The sequence below is a fragment of the Leucopleurus acutus genome (assembly GCF_964270905.1).
Source record: "Leucopleurus acutus genome assembly, chromosome: 19".
NCBI lineage: Eukaryota > Metazoa > Chordata > Mammalia > Artiodactyla > Delphinidae > Leucopleurus > Leucopleurus acutus.
Genome location: NC_139161.1, coordinates 28,073,009 through 28,089,561, shown reverse-complemented (window position 1 = coordinate 28,089,561; position 16,553 = coordinate 28,073,009). Strand labels below are relative to the sequence as shown.

The window sequence follows — 16,553 nt, the reverse complement described above, 5'->3', positions numbered from 1 at the left end:
TCTCGGTCCACCCGAGCTCTAGCCCGGGGCGGGCTGTCCGGCTGCAGCCCGGCCCCTGGCCTAGAGCGCCATCTGGTGGGCATGTGGAGAGTTGCCACGGTCCCCGGACAGGGCTCGCTCCAGGTCCGTTCCTGGCCGGGAGCTGAGGAAGGTACCAAAAGGAGGGGCCTGCAGAAGAGAGGCGGCCGTCGGCTCTGGGAACCTGGTGCTTCAGGAATGAGTGAGAGGTGGGGTGAGCGGGTCCGCGCCTCCAGAGAACCCAAAAGGAGCTCCAAGGGCAAATCAAAGTCCCCGGCGCGTTCAGACGGAGACAGGAACGTATTCAGTGAGGGTGACCAGGCTGCACTGCCAAGGGCCCTCCTGGGGGAGTGCCCAGAGAGGACCCGGAGCTCAGGGTCCTCAACCTTTGCCCCCTACCCCGGGCGCTCACAGGTCTCCCCTCTGCTGCCCAGGCCCTAGAGCACGGAGCCCTTGGCCCCTCGACGGACCTTGTATGCCGGGCTGGTGCTACGGACTTTGGGGTCCAGGACGGCGAAGGAGAGGACAGAGTGGGATTGGATTTGGGGTACTTCCTAGAGCAGTGAGGAAGGCAGGCTCAGAGTTTAAACCTCGGTTTTATCTGTCCCTTGAACCGTCCTATACCCGGGAAACGGGGGTGGGGGTGGGGCGGGCGGGGAGGGGCCTGCAGCTGGGGCTTCCACCTGTGGGTGTCATGTGGAGCACCAAGCTGAACGCGCCTCTCTGTCTGCAAGGGGTGGCCTGCGTGGGCATTCGCGGTAAGCTGCGGAGGCGGGTCCCAGTTCTGGGCCCTTGGGGAGGACAGGGCGGGGCCAATGATGCTCAAGATTTTCCACGGCAGCCTTTTTGGGGGTTGGGTTGGCGGGGGTGGGGGTAGGGGTAGGGGGATGACTTGAGGGCTCGGGAGACTCGGATTGGCAGAACAGGAAACGAGGTCCCCTAGGTCTCGCACTCCTCGCTGCCCATCCGCTAGGGGTCTCACGGAGCCCCCGACACCCACACCCCTAGCCTCCAAGCTCCCCTGTGAATCACACTCACAATCCCACGCCGACACGTACAATTCCCTCTCACACCCCGCAGTCCCAACGCACAGGGCCTCGCGGCGACACACCAGGTCAGCAAGCCCTCCACACTCGTCCGCTGGGGATTCTGCCGTCTAGGGCGCCTGGTGCCAGGCCCTGAAGGGTTAAGGAGGCCTTGGGACACCGGAGCGGCGGGACGCGGGGCGCCTGGGCTAATTGGCGACCCCGGGAACAATGAAAGCTGAGAGGCGGGTGGCTTAATTGGGCCAGGGAGCGGCCTGGCCTTTGTCTGGGACTCGACCGCGCGGTTCCCGCAGCCGAACTCAGGCTCGCAGCTGGGACCCAGCGCAGAGGCGCGAGGGCGACTCAGGGAGGGGACTGTGCGGTTGGGGGTCAGGGGGGACGACTCTCCAAGCTGCGCTCGGGGCCCAGGGCCTCTCGAGGCCCTGGAGTATCACTCCACCCCACCCGGGGCGCTGCAGCCACCACGCGGTGAGAACGCGGCCGCAAACTGGCCGCTCTGCCCGGCTTTGACAGCGACCCTCCTCCGGTTTCCCATCTGCCCGCGGGCCCGCCCGCGGCTCCGGGTTGGTGCTGCCGCCTGGTGTCAGCAGCTCGCTCTGCACCCTCTTCCCAATTCTTCCTAGACGGGCTGACAGTGAGAAACCGGAAGAAACCAACGCGCCCCTCTTCGAATTTTAGAGGCGTTTTTAGCCCAGAGCGACCTCGAATAAACACACTGTCCACAGAGGATTTTATTTGAGCTGAGAAAAGGGCCTTTCTGCCCCACCTTGTTCCTGAAGTGCCCGCCTCGCTGTCCTGCACGCCCGAAGGTCAGAGGCACGGAAGCCGGAGCCCACCATCCGAGAGTGGGACAGCGTTCTGGCCCTCCCACCGGTTCACTGGCTGAGCCCCTCGCCGAATTCAGCGTGACCTGTGGCCAGCTCCCTCCCTGGAAGAGGCAAACATGAGTCTCTTCCTTGCAAATGTGTCGGCCCAAGAAGGTGTCCTGGGAGCTTGGAGGCCAATTCCATCTCCGCCTTCACCCTTCCTCCATCTCACCATCCTTGATGGCCCCGGTGAACAGGAAGCCAGAGTCTCTCGTCCCCCGAAGTACCCAAGTTGAGCGTCCTGCTGGGCCAGGGTGTTACGGATCTCCAAGGCTTAATGAGGAAGGAACTGGGTTTGAAAGAGTGACCGCCCGTCTCCCATCCCTTCCCCTGCTAGGATTTGGGGCTGGTGACACCTGTTGGCTCGGTGAAGAAGAGAGAAGATTCCGCCCTCATGGGATAGGGACAGGAGGCAGCTGTCCTCGCAGACGTGGGCCACGGGGAAGGAGTCCTAATGGAGACTGACACAGTGGGGCTCCCTGAGAGACCACCATCTGAACCCATTATTATACAAGGGGAAAGTGAGGCGGGGAAAGAAAGAGCCTAGTGACCCTCACTCCCCACACCCCCAAGAGGGATTTAGATGATTTCCACGGGAGAACTTTCAGGCTAGACTTTGCCACTCTAGTCAACAACCCTGATACGGAGTGAACGTTTCTTTTTGAGGTTCAGGAGACAGAGCGATGGAAAGGGATTCTAGGGTCCGCGGTATATGGGGGACCATGGCCAAACCCCTCCTCCGAAGGGAAAGAGGGAGCAGGCAGCACCCATCTTATCAGCCCCACCTACCCAGAGGCTCTGAAAGGGGGTGCAATTCCGCTGTGGTGCCCCGGACTGGGAGCGGGAGGCCAGGCGCGGAGTGGCGGGAGAGGCGGCCAGAGGCTAGCGGCCAGCAGAGGGAGCCCGGCCCCCGGCCTGGGACGCGGACGCGCTGGGAGCGCGGGGGCTCGCGGCGGCTCGGCGCCGCCCGGCCCAGCCCGCAGCCCGCGCCGGCGCCGCCCGGCCTCGCAGCTCAGCTCGCTGCCCCAGCCTTGCAGCCGCCCCCGGGGAGCAGCTGCCGCCGAGCCCGGGGCGCCCAACCTTCGGTCCCCGCCTCCAGTCCCGCCTGACGCGCTTGCGGCGCCCCTGCCCCGCGCGACCCACAGAGCGCACTGCGCCGTTCACTTTGCATTGTAGCGTTTTATTGTTTTCTCGAGTTTTTGTCGTTTCGTCTCGCTCCAGAGCGAAAAGTGAAAACCTGAGGTGGAGCCCGCGGGCCGGAAGAGCAAAGCCCGGGCGCAGGGGCCGAGGGGCTGGCGGGGTGGGAGCTCCTCCAGGGATCGGGGCCCTCTCCCGCAGCCAAGGACCCCCCCAAGCCCTGTACAATATAGATGCTCATGTAAAATGAAAAAAAAATTAAATGCTATGAGTTAATCTCTAAATATTATGTACACAGCAATGTACACCTTTGAATAAATTAATACCAATTTGCATATTCTGGGAACCTTAAAGCTTATTTACACAAATTACCATTTATTTCATAAATATCTTTTTTTTTTTCACCCTGGGGACTCAAGGCAGAAGTGCCACTCCCTCTGCTGACCCAGGGGTGGGAGGGGCGCCTGTCTGGGTGAAGAGGTGGAAGGACTAAAAGAACAGGTTCCTCTCAGCTCAAGTCTACACTGACTTGAATCTTCACTGACCCCAGCACCCCTCACCCCAGATTCTCAAGCGGTCCCAGCCCGAGGCTAGGGGTTCTGGGGCTCCCCCGCCTGACGCCTGCACCTTCTGGCTCCCGAAGAGCCAGCCTCTGGCTGGGCCAGGGACGAGGACTCCCCACAGTGCTGGAGGACCCGGAGAGGGCCCCGCCGATGACACCTTGACACGGGGGCAGGCTTGGACCAAATCCAGTGGCTCCAAAGCGACTGCGTTCCTGGCAGCTGGATTCCTTCTGAAGCCCAGGGAAGTGTCCCAGGCCCTGGCTGGCTGATCGGGGCTTCACTCCAGCCTCTGCAGCCCGCTTTTTCTCCTTTATTTAAATAAATACCCATTCTGTGCTGTACATGTCCCAAGCAGCAGGGGCAGGCAGCTCAGGAGGCCTGCGCGGCAGCGGAGCAGCTGAGCAGCCCCTCACTTGGGCGACTCCCTGCCGGGCGAGAGGGCTCGCTGGCTCTCCAGCCCACTCACCAGCCTCTGGATGCTCTGCAGTTCACTGGCTGCCTCTTTGGCTGAGCCGCTGGGCGACAGGGCCCCGCGGGGCGGGGCCCCCGCTTTGCGGAGAGCCAGCTCGGGCGGCGGGCTGGGCTCCCGGCTGTTGCCGCCTGCAGCCTTGGAGCCCTCGGCCGCCAGCCCAGTAGTGAGGAGGCTAGTGCTAGGTGGGATGGTGACTGGGATCTGGTAGGGGCTGAAGCGCAGGCGGGGCCGGGCACTGCCCAGAAAGGGACTCCGGGATAGGGAGCCTGCGGCAGCAGCGGCAGCCGCCGCAGCACTAGTGGCTGGCAAAGCGGAGGCCGCCGCGGCAGCAGCAGCCATGTAAGTGTAGGGGTAGGGGAAGAGGCCTCCGAAAGTGGGCATTGGGATTCCCTGGAAGAAACAGAACAAGACAAGGGTTAGGCATCCTGCCGGAGGTGTTTCTGCAGGTGATCTGGGCTCTAGGGGTGGTGCTACAACTGGAAATCCTTGTCCTACAGTTTTTAGGAATATGAGACCAGAGCTCACATGACCGTAATCCCCCAAAAGCACAGGTAGGCATGAGCCGGTATGCCTATGGCCAAACCCAGTCAGAAGGGGAGCTCACTTCAGGTTATGACGCACAGACCTGGCACCATCAAGCTCTGTGCCAGGTATTACAATCGGAGTATGGGAAGGCCATTACAGGCAGCTGAACTAGCATGGGCCTTGAGGGAGGAAACAGGGCTGGCACAGGGCCAGGTGGCCAGTAGGCATCTTTGGCTGTGCTGGGAGGGAGGTTCTGCTCACTTAGAACAGTGTCCTCCCCAGCCTTTCTATCCGCAGGTGCCCCGCGGGGCAGGGGAAGCACAGGCGTGGGGCGGGGCGGGGGCCGGGGGTCTTTGTAAATTCTCCCTCTGCCTGCCCACCTGCTCAGGGGTCTCCTGCCTGGACCAGGAGAAGGATCCAGATGCCAATCAGTTTATAAACTGGCCTGAACACAAAGAACTCCTGGCGGCACCTAAGTGGCAGCTGAGGAAGGAATGCAAGGCCTTTGCCTGTGGAAAGCACAGTAGCTGGGAAACCCTGGACAAACACTGCCTGAGTCCCTGAGGCCCGACTTTTGGATTATCTGACCTTTGAGATAATGTTCACTCCACAGAGTATGTGGGTATGGGGAGGAGGGCAGGAGCTGACTGGGCTGGGCTTCCGGGGAGCCTCAGGCCTGGCTCAGGCAGGGAGAACGAAGAGAAGTAGCTTAGTCAGGAATGAGAAAATATCCTTCCTGAGAAGGTCAAGCCCTACTGAGCATTCAGACATGGTGTCTCAGAGGAAGGAGGGAGGCTTCAGATCTCCCAGGTTTGGGCTCTTCCTGATGGCCAGAGGTGAGCTATCCTGGCTTGAGAACTTAACCGTTAGCCGTCCACCAAGTGATGCGTCCTGAGTGCTGAGTACTTCTGCCCTGGCCTTACACGTGTGACCAGGCTGTGTCTAGAAGCCCTGACTTCCCTGTGACCTCTCTGATGCCCATGCTTATCACTAGAATTTGTCTGAGGAGGAGGCATCACATACACACCGACTCAAGGGTGCAGATTAAACCTCAAGGCCCTGAACTCCATTTTCTGGAGGCTTCCTTGCCAGCTCAGATCCCCAGATAGGTGATGTTAGTGCCTCAGACACTCACTCCACACACCCCTGACGCTGAGCTCTATTTAAAACTCATTTCAGAATCCCCTCTCCCACTTTAAAAATATTTGCTTCTGAACCAAAGGAGCCTTCTCAGATCTGAACTCCTATTTTCCTTCCCTTAAGATAAGATCTCACGGGTTCAATTTGCCAGAAACCTCAGAGGGAGGAAAATGAATGTAGAGATTCCAAATCTTTCCACAGGGAATATTCCACCCAAGCAACCAAAGAGGCCGCTCTCCCCATCAGATCTTCTTATTTTGCTGCTGGCCACAGTTTCATAAACTTTCCCCTGGGAGCTCAGAATTTCAACTTGGGCCTGGGGAACCGAGCCCCTCGTCTCTGAGACATGTGGCTGGGAGAGTTGGGAAACCCGGTGTGGGGGAAGGGAGAACCCAGTCCTTTGTCAGGGCAGAGGACTTCCTGGGGGGTCTGAAAGGGGCCAGAGACATCTGGGAGGTGGGTCATTTGGGTGGTCAATTATCCAGAACATATTTCAAATTTTCCTACTCCTTTTGTCCAGCCGCCTTAGCCTTTCAGGGACTGACAGTGAGCCAGGGATCTTTGTTCCCAAGAAAAATGTCCTGAGGCAGGCCAGGCAAGTGGACTTACAAAAGCCCGGGGCAGCCCCAGTCTGCCATAGCAGAAAGAGTCTAATGGGTGCCACTCTATGCTAGGGTTATAGGGAAGGAAATAGGCCCAGAGAGGGTCAGGGACTTGCCCAAGGTCACACAGGAGTCAGAAGCAGTGCCCTTGCAGACCCTGGACCTACAGTCCTAGTCTCCCTGAACCTAGGTGTGTTCCAGAGGGTCCATTGGGTCTCCCCAGGAGGGAGTCCTTGCCGGCTGGAAGCACTGGAGCGCCTATGGCATCCTCAAGCCCTATGCCTGCCTCCTCTGCCCACCTCAGTCCTCCTCCCTCCATCGTGCTGCCACCAGCTCACAGGCCTTACCTGAGATGCCAGCATGTGCTGGGAGAGGTGGAACGGGAAGGGCCCGGCGGTGCTTGCCGCGCTGGCTGCGGGACCCAGCCCGCCTGCGTCCAGCCCGGTGGCTGTCCCTGGTCCGCCACCTCCTCCACTGCCGCCGCCTGCCACCGAGGCCAGTAGGTGGCCCATGCCCATGGCGGAGAAGGCGCCGGGGCCCATGGCGAACTGTCCCGGGTGCAGAAAGAGCGGCTGGCCGGCCCCCAGAGGCCCGAAGAACTGCTGCCCGTGCAGGTGGCCGGAGAAAGCCAGGCCCGGCAGGTGTCCGGCACCCAGGGGGGACACACTGTCTGTCTGCACCACCAGTGGCGCCAGGCCGGGATCCTTGCCCTCGCCGGCCTCCTTGCGCCCCTCGTCCTTCCGCCGGGCTTCGGCGCGCTCCTTCTCTAGGCTCCGCAGGCCAAAGAGGCCGTCCCCGCCGCTCTCAGCCGGCTCCTTGGCCCTCTCGGGGCTGCGCCGCTCCCGGGCGCGCTCGGGTTCGGTCAAGCGAGGGGGGCTGCCGCCGTCCAGGGCCGGGCTGCGGCCTAGCGCCTGCCCCGCGCGCTCCTCGCTCAGCCTCTCGGGCTCTGGGTCACTGTCCGCGGCGCACGACTTCTCCTCGGCTGCGGGGAGAGAGGACGCGCGGGGTTACGGCCTGGGAGAGACAGGTGCGAAGCCTCTCCCGGTGTCGGCGCCAGGCCGGAGAGACGTGCGAAAGCCTGCTCTCGGGGAGGCCAAGTCGGAGGGGCTTCTAGGGGCTAGGGGCAGTTGTAGGTCACCTCATCCAAGACCCTTTATGTGCAGTGGGAGAAAGTGAACCCGGTAGAGAAAACCTTACTGCGCCAGAGTCACCCAGCGCCGGGGCCCTACCTCGGAGCCCAGCAGGATCTGCGGGCCACCTGGCAGAGTCCTGGGTTAGAGCCCTCCCAGGCTCACTGCTGACGCTTCTCCCAGGCCTTAAGTTAGCCGGATGTGGAGCACCGAGCCACCTGGCGCCCGCTGGACACCCTCCCCTTCTCTTCCCCGCCAGATCCGCACCTCTAGTCCGGTGCAGGCGCAGGGGACTAGGCGCTGTCCCCGGGGAGGGTGGCGGTTCCCGCGCGGGGGGAGGGTCGCAGGACGAGGCGTCCGACTCGGCACCGTCGCGCTCTGGCTTGCAGTGCTCCTCATACAAGCGCAACGACGGCAGCGTTAGCTGCTTCCTGGGGATAAGCGGACGGAGCGGGTCAGAGCGCAGCGCAGCACCCCCACCGCCCCCTTCCACGTCCTGTTCCCCCAGGCACCGCCATAGGCCGGTCCCGTACACCCTCACCTTTTCTCCCGCCGGCCATTCCCGGTGTCCCGGAAGCCCTTGGCAAACGGGTTGTTGTCGATCTTAAGCTGCGTGATCTGCGGGGACCGAGGGGGTGGCGCCAGATCAGGATGCGGCTCTTCCAGCCTGGCCTGGGGCACCCGGAGGTCAGCGGCTGTCCACCCAGGGGAGAGCCCGGGGAGTGCACACTCGGTACCCGCCCACCTGGGATAGGACGCTCCAAGCCACAAGGCAAGGTGAGGCCGGCGGGCGGGCCTCGAGGAAAGCAACCTCCAAAAACCTTATTCGAGGCATAATCCCTCAACTTGCACACACAAGCCCAAAGCTCTGCGGCCAGAGTCGAAATCCGTCCAAGCGTGCACACAGGCCCACGAGGCCACTCAAGTTAAACTAACCCGGAACCTGAGCAGGGCGCAGACAGCAGAGCACACGCAGGTCAGCAGACACACACAAAGTCAACCACACTCACGGGCCGCGCACACGCAAGTACACACGGGCAAAACAAGTGCCCAGGAAACCAAACGAATTCACACGCCTCCACACGAATCTAAGGCACTCCAAATGGTGCGCGCATATCCGCGTGGGACAGACACATCGGTTCACGAGGACGGAAAAAACGACCGGCAGGACACTCAGACACTGTCGTTCCCCCGAGAGTCGTGCACACGGGCACAGGCCTAGTGGGGCGGTGATTTGCCTCTCTAGAGAGAGGGTGTAGAAGGGCAGCAAGCAGAAAAGGCCCTTTCACTTGAAGGAAAAGCCTCTAAGCACCTCCCAAGGGGTCCCGGGACTGGACTGACCCAGAGAGGGATGGCGGGGTGGGGGCTGTCACCTGTCCCGCCCTCTGGCTCCCCCAGGAGAGTGAAAACTGGGCCCCCTGTTCCTAGCGTTGGGTTCCTAGCAGCAGGAACGCCTGGGCAGATTGCCTCCGGCGCCCTCTTTTCATTTCAATTCCCATCCCTGAGCCAAGAAATAAACGAATAAAATGTAAAAATGTCAGCACGGCCCCGGAGTCTCCGCTAATTGCTAAGTAAATATCCCCACCCCAACGAGCGCCCAGCTGCTCGCGCGCCCGGGGGAGCTCGTGGGTATGTGTCGCGGGCTTGCGAGAGAGCCTGGGGGATTTCGGTGGCTGCTGCGCTTACAGACGTCAGGCTTGGTGCTCGGGAATGGGCCGTGAGGGAGCCGGGGGCCGCGGGCAGGTGTGAGCAGAGGGCTGGAACCTGCACGTGGGGAGGGCGTCGGTGGAGGGGCTGGGCCCGCCGCCGGTCCCGCGCACCTTGTCGTTCTGGTAGGCAGTGACCGCGATGAAGTCGGTCTCGGGGAACACGTAGGTACGAAAGGTGCTGTAGGGCAGCTTCAGGATGTCGTTGGCTCGCACGATGTGGAAGCGTGGTTGGTACTTGTGCATGGAGTTCAGGATGGTCTGCGGGGAGGGTGCGGGTCAGCCGACAGCACCCCCCCCCCGCCAGCCTGTGACCCGAGCATTTCTGTTCTCTGGGGACCCGACCTCTTTCCATCTCTCTCTCTCTCTCTCAGGGTTTTGCCTTCCCCATTCCAACCCCCACCCTTCCCCGTTTTCTCCTGTCTTCTCCGCTTTTTTTCGCTCCTATATTACTTTTTCTTTTTTCTCTCATTTTTCTTCATCACAGTTTCTCTCCATTAAAAAAAAATTTACCCCAGTTGAAAACAGAAATAAAACAAAATAAAAACTCCTACAATGCCACTCTTAACCTCTCTTCCTGGGCTCACTGCTAAGACCCTAGTAACGCCACGGAGAGAAGACTGGGACCTTCGAGGGCTCACCGACTGCCCTACGTTAGGACAGGGAGTCCCTTCTGCCCCATGAACTTCCCCCCTCCCATTCGCTGGGGCCCTCGCTCAGGCAGAAACGATGAGAACCCCAAACTCCCTCCTCCTGGTCGGGCAATCTGCCTGTGGGAGGAGGGAAAGGAGTCTCAGAAAAGGTATGGAGGGGGCTGTTTTAACTTTTAAATCTCCACATTTGGGGAGAGGGATGGGAACCCAGGTCTTGTTCACGGGGAAGGGTGAGGACAAGCTGAGGTCCTGGGCAGGGCTTCCAAGCTCAGAACCTAAAGACCAGCGGCTGCACGACCCAGTTCCGGCCACACCTGCCTCCCGCTGGACCCTAGGAGGGGCTTTGGAAGGCCTGAAGAGAGGTGAGGCTGTGAGCAGCCTGGAGCTTAGCGGCCCCCAACCCCCCCATTCTCCAGGCTTGCAGAGCAGAGCCCTCTGGGCCCAGGCCCAGCCGGCATAGGCCACAGGGCAGTGACCTGGGCAGGGGCACCCTGCAGGTTCGGCAAGCGTTCCCCTCCGGGGAATCCTGCGGTCTCCTCTCCTCCCCCCAGCCCCTGCAGTGCCGGGTGCTCAGTGTCCCACCCCCATCCGCACAACCGCCCTGCACTCACGAAGCCGTGCTTGTCGGAGATGTTGTTGGTCAGCTTCAGCTTATGGAAGGCCACCGGCTTGGCCATCCACTGCTCTCCCGTGGCCGGGCTGTCCGGGTGGATGTACATCCGTTTGGGCATCTCTGGGTCGGCCTTGCCCGCCACCATCCAGCGCGAGTTATGGAATTTATACCGGCAGTCATCAGCGGCCACGATGTCCATCAGCAGGATATATTTGGCCTTCTTGTCCAGGCCGCTGACTCGCACCTTGAAGGGAGGAAACATCCTCCTGCAAGAAAGGGAAAGATGGAGACGTCATGGGAGCCGGCTCTCTGTCGGAGGACCCCCCCCACACACACACACCATTGCCTGGAGCTTCCCCACCTGTGTTCCGCTGTTGTCCCTGCTCTCCCCCTTAATACTGCCTGGGAGACACCACCTGCGGTTGTTATTCCTGGGAGACCCCATTTCTGCCTGTCAAGACCCTCTCCTATTATAAGGCTTCCCATCGGCCCTATGCTCAGACCTAGTGACCCTCTTTCTCCCTCATCTGAGATGAAAGCTGAGGTTTCAAGAAAGAAATCCAGGGCCTTTATAAATACACCCGCTTCTCTTGACTCTCCCTGAAATCCGTTCAGGGGATATATCCACTTGGGACCGAAGCTCTCAGAAATAAATTCGGATGTTGTTTGTTTGGGGGAAGGAACTGGGTTACAGCGCCGAACAAGGACCCTGACCCTGAAGTTCGGGGGAAGAGGGTGAGCCTGAGGCCTGGATTCTCCGTATCTGAGTCAAAGGCTTGAGTGGTTGGGGATTGTAGTTTTCTTCCGGCCTTAAGGCCTAGGGCGACGTGAGCGTCTGGAGGTCCTCGCTCCTCGGCGCGGACAAGGCTCCAGGCCGGGTCAGGCTGCAGCTGGGCCGGTTCGGGGCTCGCTGCCGAGAACGCAGCGACCGGCGGGAACCAGTGGGCCAGCCTGGGCCTAGCAGGGTGCGAGTCTCATTCTGGGCTCCAGGGTCGGAGGAGAGTGCGGGAGACGCTGCATCTGCCCGGAGCACCGAGCCAAACTCGCAGGCAGGAGAGCGAGGCCGCGGGGCTGAGTTGCAGCCGAGACCGCTGGAGAGCAGCCAGCGCCGAGCCGCGGGGCCTCCTCGGCTTTGGGACTCATAACGATTGGGGCTATTTTGCAGGAGCATATTTTCGTTTTCATTTGGGAGATTTCGATGCTTTGGTTTAAAAAAATTCGTTCGCTGCCAAATAAGAAAAGTCAACTTGGTTGTCTAAGCGTGGTGCGGGGGCCCGAGCGAGCAGGGAGCCGCGAGCGGCGGGCTCGGCGCTGGTGTGTGCTGTCGGGTGCCCCTCTCGCCCACCCGCGCGCCCTCCGGCCAGCCGGCTGCCCTACCTCCCGGACTTGGTGATGACCATCTCGGTGCCCAGCTTGTGGAACTGGTCCCACAGCTCCTTGGCCTCCAGCGTCACCTTGGGGTCGTCCTCCACCTCGTCCTCGGGCTCCAGGCTCTTAAGCGAGCGCAGATGCGCAGCGGGCGGATGCGGGCCGAGTGCCGAGACGTGCAGCCCCGCCTCGGCCGCCGCCGCCGCCGCCGCCGCCGCCGCCGCCGCCGCCCCCGCCAAGCCGGGGTCGGGCAGAGGCTTGGCCAGCGCGCCGGGCGGCAGTGCGAGCGCCGGGAAGAAGGAGGGCTGCGCCGCCGCCAGAAAGGCGGACATGGGGAAGTCGGCCGGCCGTGGCGCGTGAAACGGGTGGTAAGCCATGGCGCTGGCCGCCAGCGCCGGCTCTCTCATCGGGACATCCGGCCCAGGCGCCCGGGGGCCGGGGCCGGGGGCGCGCGGCTCGGACCCCCGGCCCGGGCGGCGGCGCGCGCGGAGGAAGGGCGACCCGGGTGGCAAGCGCGGTGGCAGCTCCTCCCGGTTCCCCGTCCGGCGCACGGCGAGGGACGCGGGGCTCTGGGCGCGGGGGCGGCGGGGGCTCTGCGCGGGGCTGGGCTGGGCTGGCCCGCTCCGGCGCCGGGGACCACGCGCGACTGGTTAGATCTTGTCGTGATCTCTGGAAAACTGTGACTATCTCACATGTCCTGCCCTGCTCGGATCCCCTGCGCTAACGAGCCAGGCCCCCCTTGATTGCTGATTTTACGCTTTTTGGACCAATTGTGGGTCTCCGGGGGCGGGGTTTTGACAGCTCAGGCCAAGCTCCGGCCGGGAGGGGGGGCCGGGGAGAAGGTGTCGGAAGCCTCAGCAGTAAGAAAACATGTCAACAGAATAAAATATTAACCAATGACGGGCCAGCGAGCCCCGAGACCCCTCCCCCTGCCCCGGCCCCCACCCCGCCGCCCGCGCCCGCGGTTGCCTGCGCCCGGACAGGAAAGCGCGGCGGGCCGACCCGACTTGCCGAAAGGGCCTGAGGCGGGGGGCGCCCGGGTCCCAGGGCCCTGGGGAAGGACCCCCAGCCGCAGGCCGCCCCAAGTGCAAAGCATTGACACGGCCCAGAGAGGAGAGGGGGCGCCCTCCTTCTCCCGCGCCCGGCGGCCCGGCAGCTCTGGCCCGCGCCCCAGCTTGGCCTCCGACCCCGCTCCCGGCCGTGGCGCCGCCTGGGCCCCTGCACTCCGGAGGGAGGCTGCGGGTGCTGGAAAGAGAGGCCGGTGGGCGGGCGAGTCGGGAGGCGCTGGCTGCCGAGGTCCCGGAGCGGAACCCAGGTGGCGGGAGCCGGTGAGTGGAGCCGTGGCAGAGCCCTGGAGGGGCCGGCGTGGGCGGGAGCGGGACGCGGCCTTTCACTCGGGAAACGCGGGGACCCCTTAGCCCGCGCCTCCCCTCACAGGAAGACTCAGGAGGAACCGGGAGTTCCGGGAAAGCCGTGGACTCAGCCCCGTATCCGCCTGCGTCCCCGACCTAAGCAGAGCTCTCTCACTGCCGGGAGAGCGGGTCCTCGGGGCTGGGAAGGTATGAGTGCACCTTCCGCCGAGTACAGGGCGGCAAGGCGCGGGCGGATCCAGCCCCCAGGTTCTTGACCCGCGACCCATCGAATTTTCGCCGCATCCGGTACCAAAGACACAAGTATCCCTCATTCTAAACACCGGCATCCTCTCTCCTCCACTTTCCTAGAATTTGTTTCCAGCTCTCGAAAGCTCACGTCTCCCAGGTTCAGTAATGCCGAGTAACGAGTGTGGGGGTCTGAGCGTCTGTGCGCACCTGCGGTTGAGCCTCCACCCCCACCCCCTCCTACCCCCGCCTGCCGCAGTCGTTCTCAGGCACCACCAGTATTGCCTCCCGCCCTTGGGGTGTGTATGTGTTTGTGTGTGTGTGTGTGTTTCGCGCCCACTGTGGTGGTGCCTTCTGTGCGCAGCGGGAGCCGAACTTAAGGCGTGCGCCCAGTGAAGCGGCTACACACCTGCCTCGAATCAGTCTCAGGCCTGACACTGATTCCTGGAGGTCGCGTTCTGAAGGCAAGACGGACCACGCACTAGACACGGGTGACACTCCTGCCCGCACAACCAATGCAAAGGCGGGTGAGTTCTGCCGGAGAGGGTTTGCGCCGGCGTTGTGGGCGCGTACAGCCCACATCAAACAGTGTCCCATCCGCTGCGCACACCAGTCGCGGGGAATCCTGTCGCTGCACACGCAGACCTGCCGTGTAAAATCTTATCACCCCGGCAGTGCGGGTTGGGGACCGGCCGGAACGGTTTGGCCTCCCCGAACTTTTTTTCTACTTTTCTGAGCGGACCCCGGAGAGCTCGCTACCCCCCTACCCAGCGTGCAACAGGGCGCCGCCCCCAAAGGGTTTTTCTTCACGACCTCACTCTCTACTGGGTCGCTCCTCTCTTAGTGCCTCCTCTCTGTCCTGAACGAATCTTCGACTCCGCGCTGCGCAGTCTATGCAGCCGGGGCAGGATCCGTTGCAGCTTTGCACAGGCGAAGTCCTGCCGGCTCCGTCTTAGGCGAGATGTTGCCCCTGGGGATGGATGTGTGTGGACAGGTTTGAGCAGTTGGTGAGGTGACCAGATAATAGCCAGGGCAGCGTTCCGGAGCCAGGAATCCGGGCACAGGCCTGGGAATCCGTGCATGCACTCGCAAAGTCGTGTGTGTACACGTACTTTCGAACTTGCAAGAATGGCGTGTAGTACACCTAAGTGTGTACTACAATTTGGACATTTTCCTGGAGAAGGTCTGTAGCTGGTCCGGGGTCCAAGGCCCAGGCAGTCTGAAACACGCTGGTACGGGTTGTTCGCCCAAGAAACCCCGCGGAGACGATGCAGCGGCTGCATTTGGGGACCACAATCCCACCTGGCCACAAGCACTGGGCCACGGACCTGCCCTCCGGCGGCCACAGGCTCTTTCCCGGCCCGGACCCCATCATCTGCCCTGCCCCGTCGTCCCGCAACCAACCCGAGGTCGCTACAGCCGCTCTTAATACTCCGAATTTCCATCCCCCTATACCCCTACCCCCAACACCTCCAGCCAAACTCTCCAGCGAGGAATATCCTTGGCTCAACGAAAATCCGCGAAGGGGAGGCCCGGGAGGCCCTGGTGCTGCGCCGTGCGGCGCCCATGTCCCGCTCGGCCCCTCCCCCACCACCCCCCGGGTCTGACCCTCCTCTTCCCGGGGACAGGCGCCTCTGGGGGGTCCCCGGGGGCTGAGAGTGCGTGTCTCTTTAAGAGGCCCTGGGGGGCGCCTCGCGAGCCGCCCGGGGCTGGAGGGGGAGGGCACGAGCGGGGGCGGCTGGCGCCAGGCGGCCGAGGCTCCACAGCAAAGCTCCGGCCCCTGTCACTTCGCATCGGCCGGGCCCCGCAGACAGGCGGGGGACGCGCGCTCAGCCGCCCCTCCCTCTCCTAGGCCGTCCAGGGCCCGGGCGTCGGGCGGGCTCGGGCCTCGGGCCTCCGGCCCGTTGCACGCGCTCAATTAGCTCTGTGCTTCCCGCAACCCGGAAATCGGGCGGGGGCGGCCTGGGCCGGGTGTGGCCGTGGTCCCGAGCCTGGCCGGGCTGCTGTCCGTCCTTGGCCCCCCGTAACCTTTCGCGGGGTCAAGGGCCACTGCTGGGACCTTCCCGGAATTGGTCCCCGCCCGGTGTCTTGGTCTGTGTGACTGGGCGTGGGTCTGCGTGCTCCTACGTGGAGTGATGGCTTGGTGTGTACGGTCCTGTGGCGGAGGGGACGTGCGTCCGGGTAGCGGGGCGCTGGCGTGAGACTGGTACTGAGTGCGCGGTGGTTTCTGAGTGTGCCCGGGCTAAGCTCGGGTGCCGTGTGTGGCCCTATGCCGGTGACCAGTAGTGGAGATGCCCCTGGGCGCGTCCATCCTCGTCTTGGCCTGTGTGTGTAGGAAGAAGGAGAGGGGAGAATAGACAGAGTTGCTCCCCATCCCCGGCTTCCCGGCCGGACCCGCGCCTCCCGGAGCCTTGGCGCCAGCCAGCCCCGTTTAGTGGCCGGCCCGGCTCCCCCGCGGTCCCGGGTCTGGCTGGGGTGGGGGCCGCGGCCTCGATGACCCCGGCCCGCAGCGGCCCGGCCTGTCCCGTCCACTTAGACAAATTGCGGCTGACAGGCTCGCAGTCTCTCTGGAGTCGCCGCCCGTCCGTCGCCTCCCTCCCGACCCAATTACCCCGCGCAGGGTCGGGCCAAGTGGCTGGGATGGGGCGGGGGGCTCGGGGAGAGCGGGAGGCGCGACCTCTTCCCGGCTGCGTTGTGGCCCAGGCCTTGCGCCCGGACAGGCGGCGGGGCCACTTCTTCGGATCATGTCCCTGGAAGTGCCTGGGCAGCACGGCCTCTGCGGCCCAGTCCCCAGTCTTCCAGGCTGACGCGAAAGCAAGGCCCAGGCTGGCAGCTCTGGCGCGGGACAGCCCTGGCCCTTGAGGGTCGTCGCTGTGCACCTGAGGGCAAGCAAGGTCACAGGGCCCGGCAACCCAAGACTCATCCCCGCCGGATTTGGGACGACTTCCCCAGAGTTTTGGGGATTCCATAACCCTGAGAGCTCCGGACTACTCTATGCTCTGGGGTCGAGGTCCTCGGTTCGCAGCAGTCCGCTTGGGACGCCGGGGTCGGTAAAAGTGAGGTGCACATCCGTGAACCTGCCAGTGCGTGGACGAGCGCGGGTGTGAGGTCATGGG

At 63.1% G+C, this 16,553-nt stretch overlaps 1 protein-coding gene across 1 annotated transcript; it reads right to left on the bottom strand.

Annotated features, from left to right (window-relative positions):
* Nucleotides 1-3,980: 3,980 nt before the first annotated feature.
* TBX2 (T-box transcription factor 2) lies at nucleotides 3,981-12,246 on the bottom strand (the record flags this gene model as incomplete). Its single annotated transcript, XM_082860908.1, has 7 exons — nucleotides 3,981-4,492; nucleotides 6,717-7,351; nucleotides 7,767-7,930; nucleotides 8,041-8,117; nucleotides 9,320-9,466; nucleotides 10,470-10,737; nucleotides 11,849-12,246. The coding sequence occupies 7 exons, from the start codon at nucleotides 12,244-12,246 to the stop codon at nucleotides 4,040-4,042; spliced, it is 2,142 nt and encodes a 713-aa protein (XP_082717034.1). The 3' UTR covers nucleotides 3,981-4,039.
* Nucleotides 12,247-16,553: the final 4,307 nt, after the last annotated feature.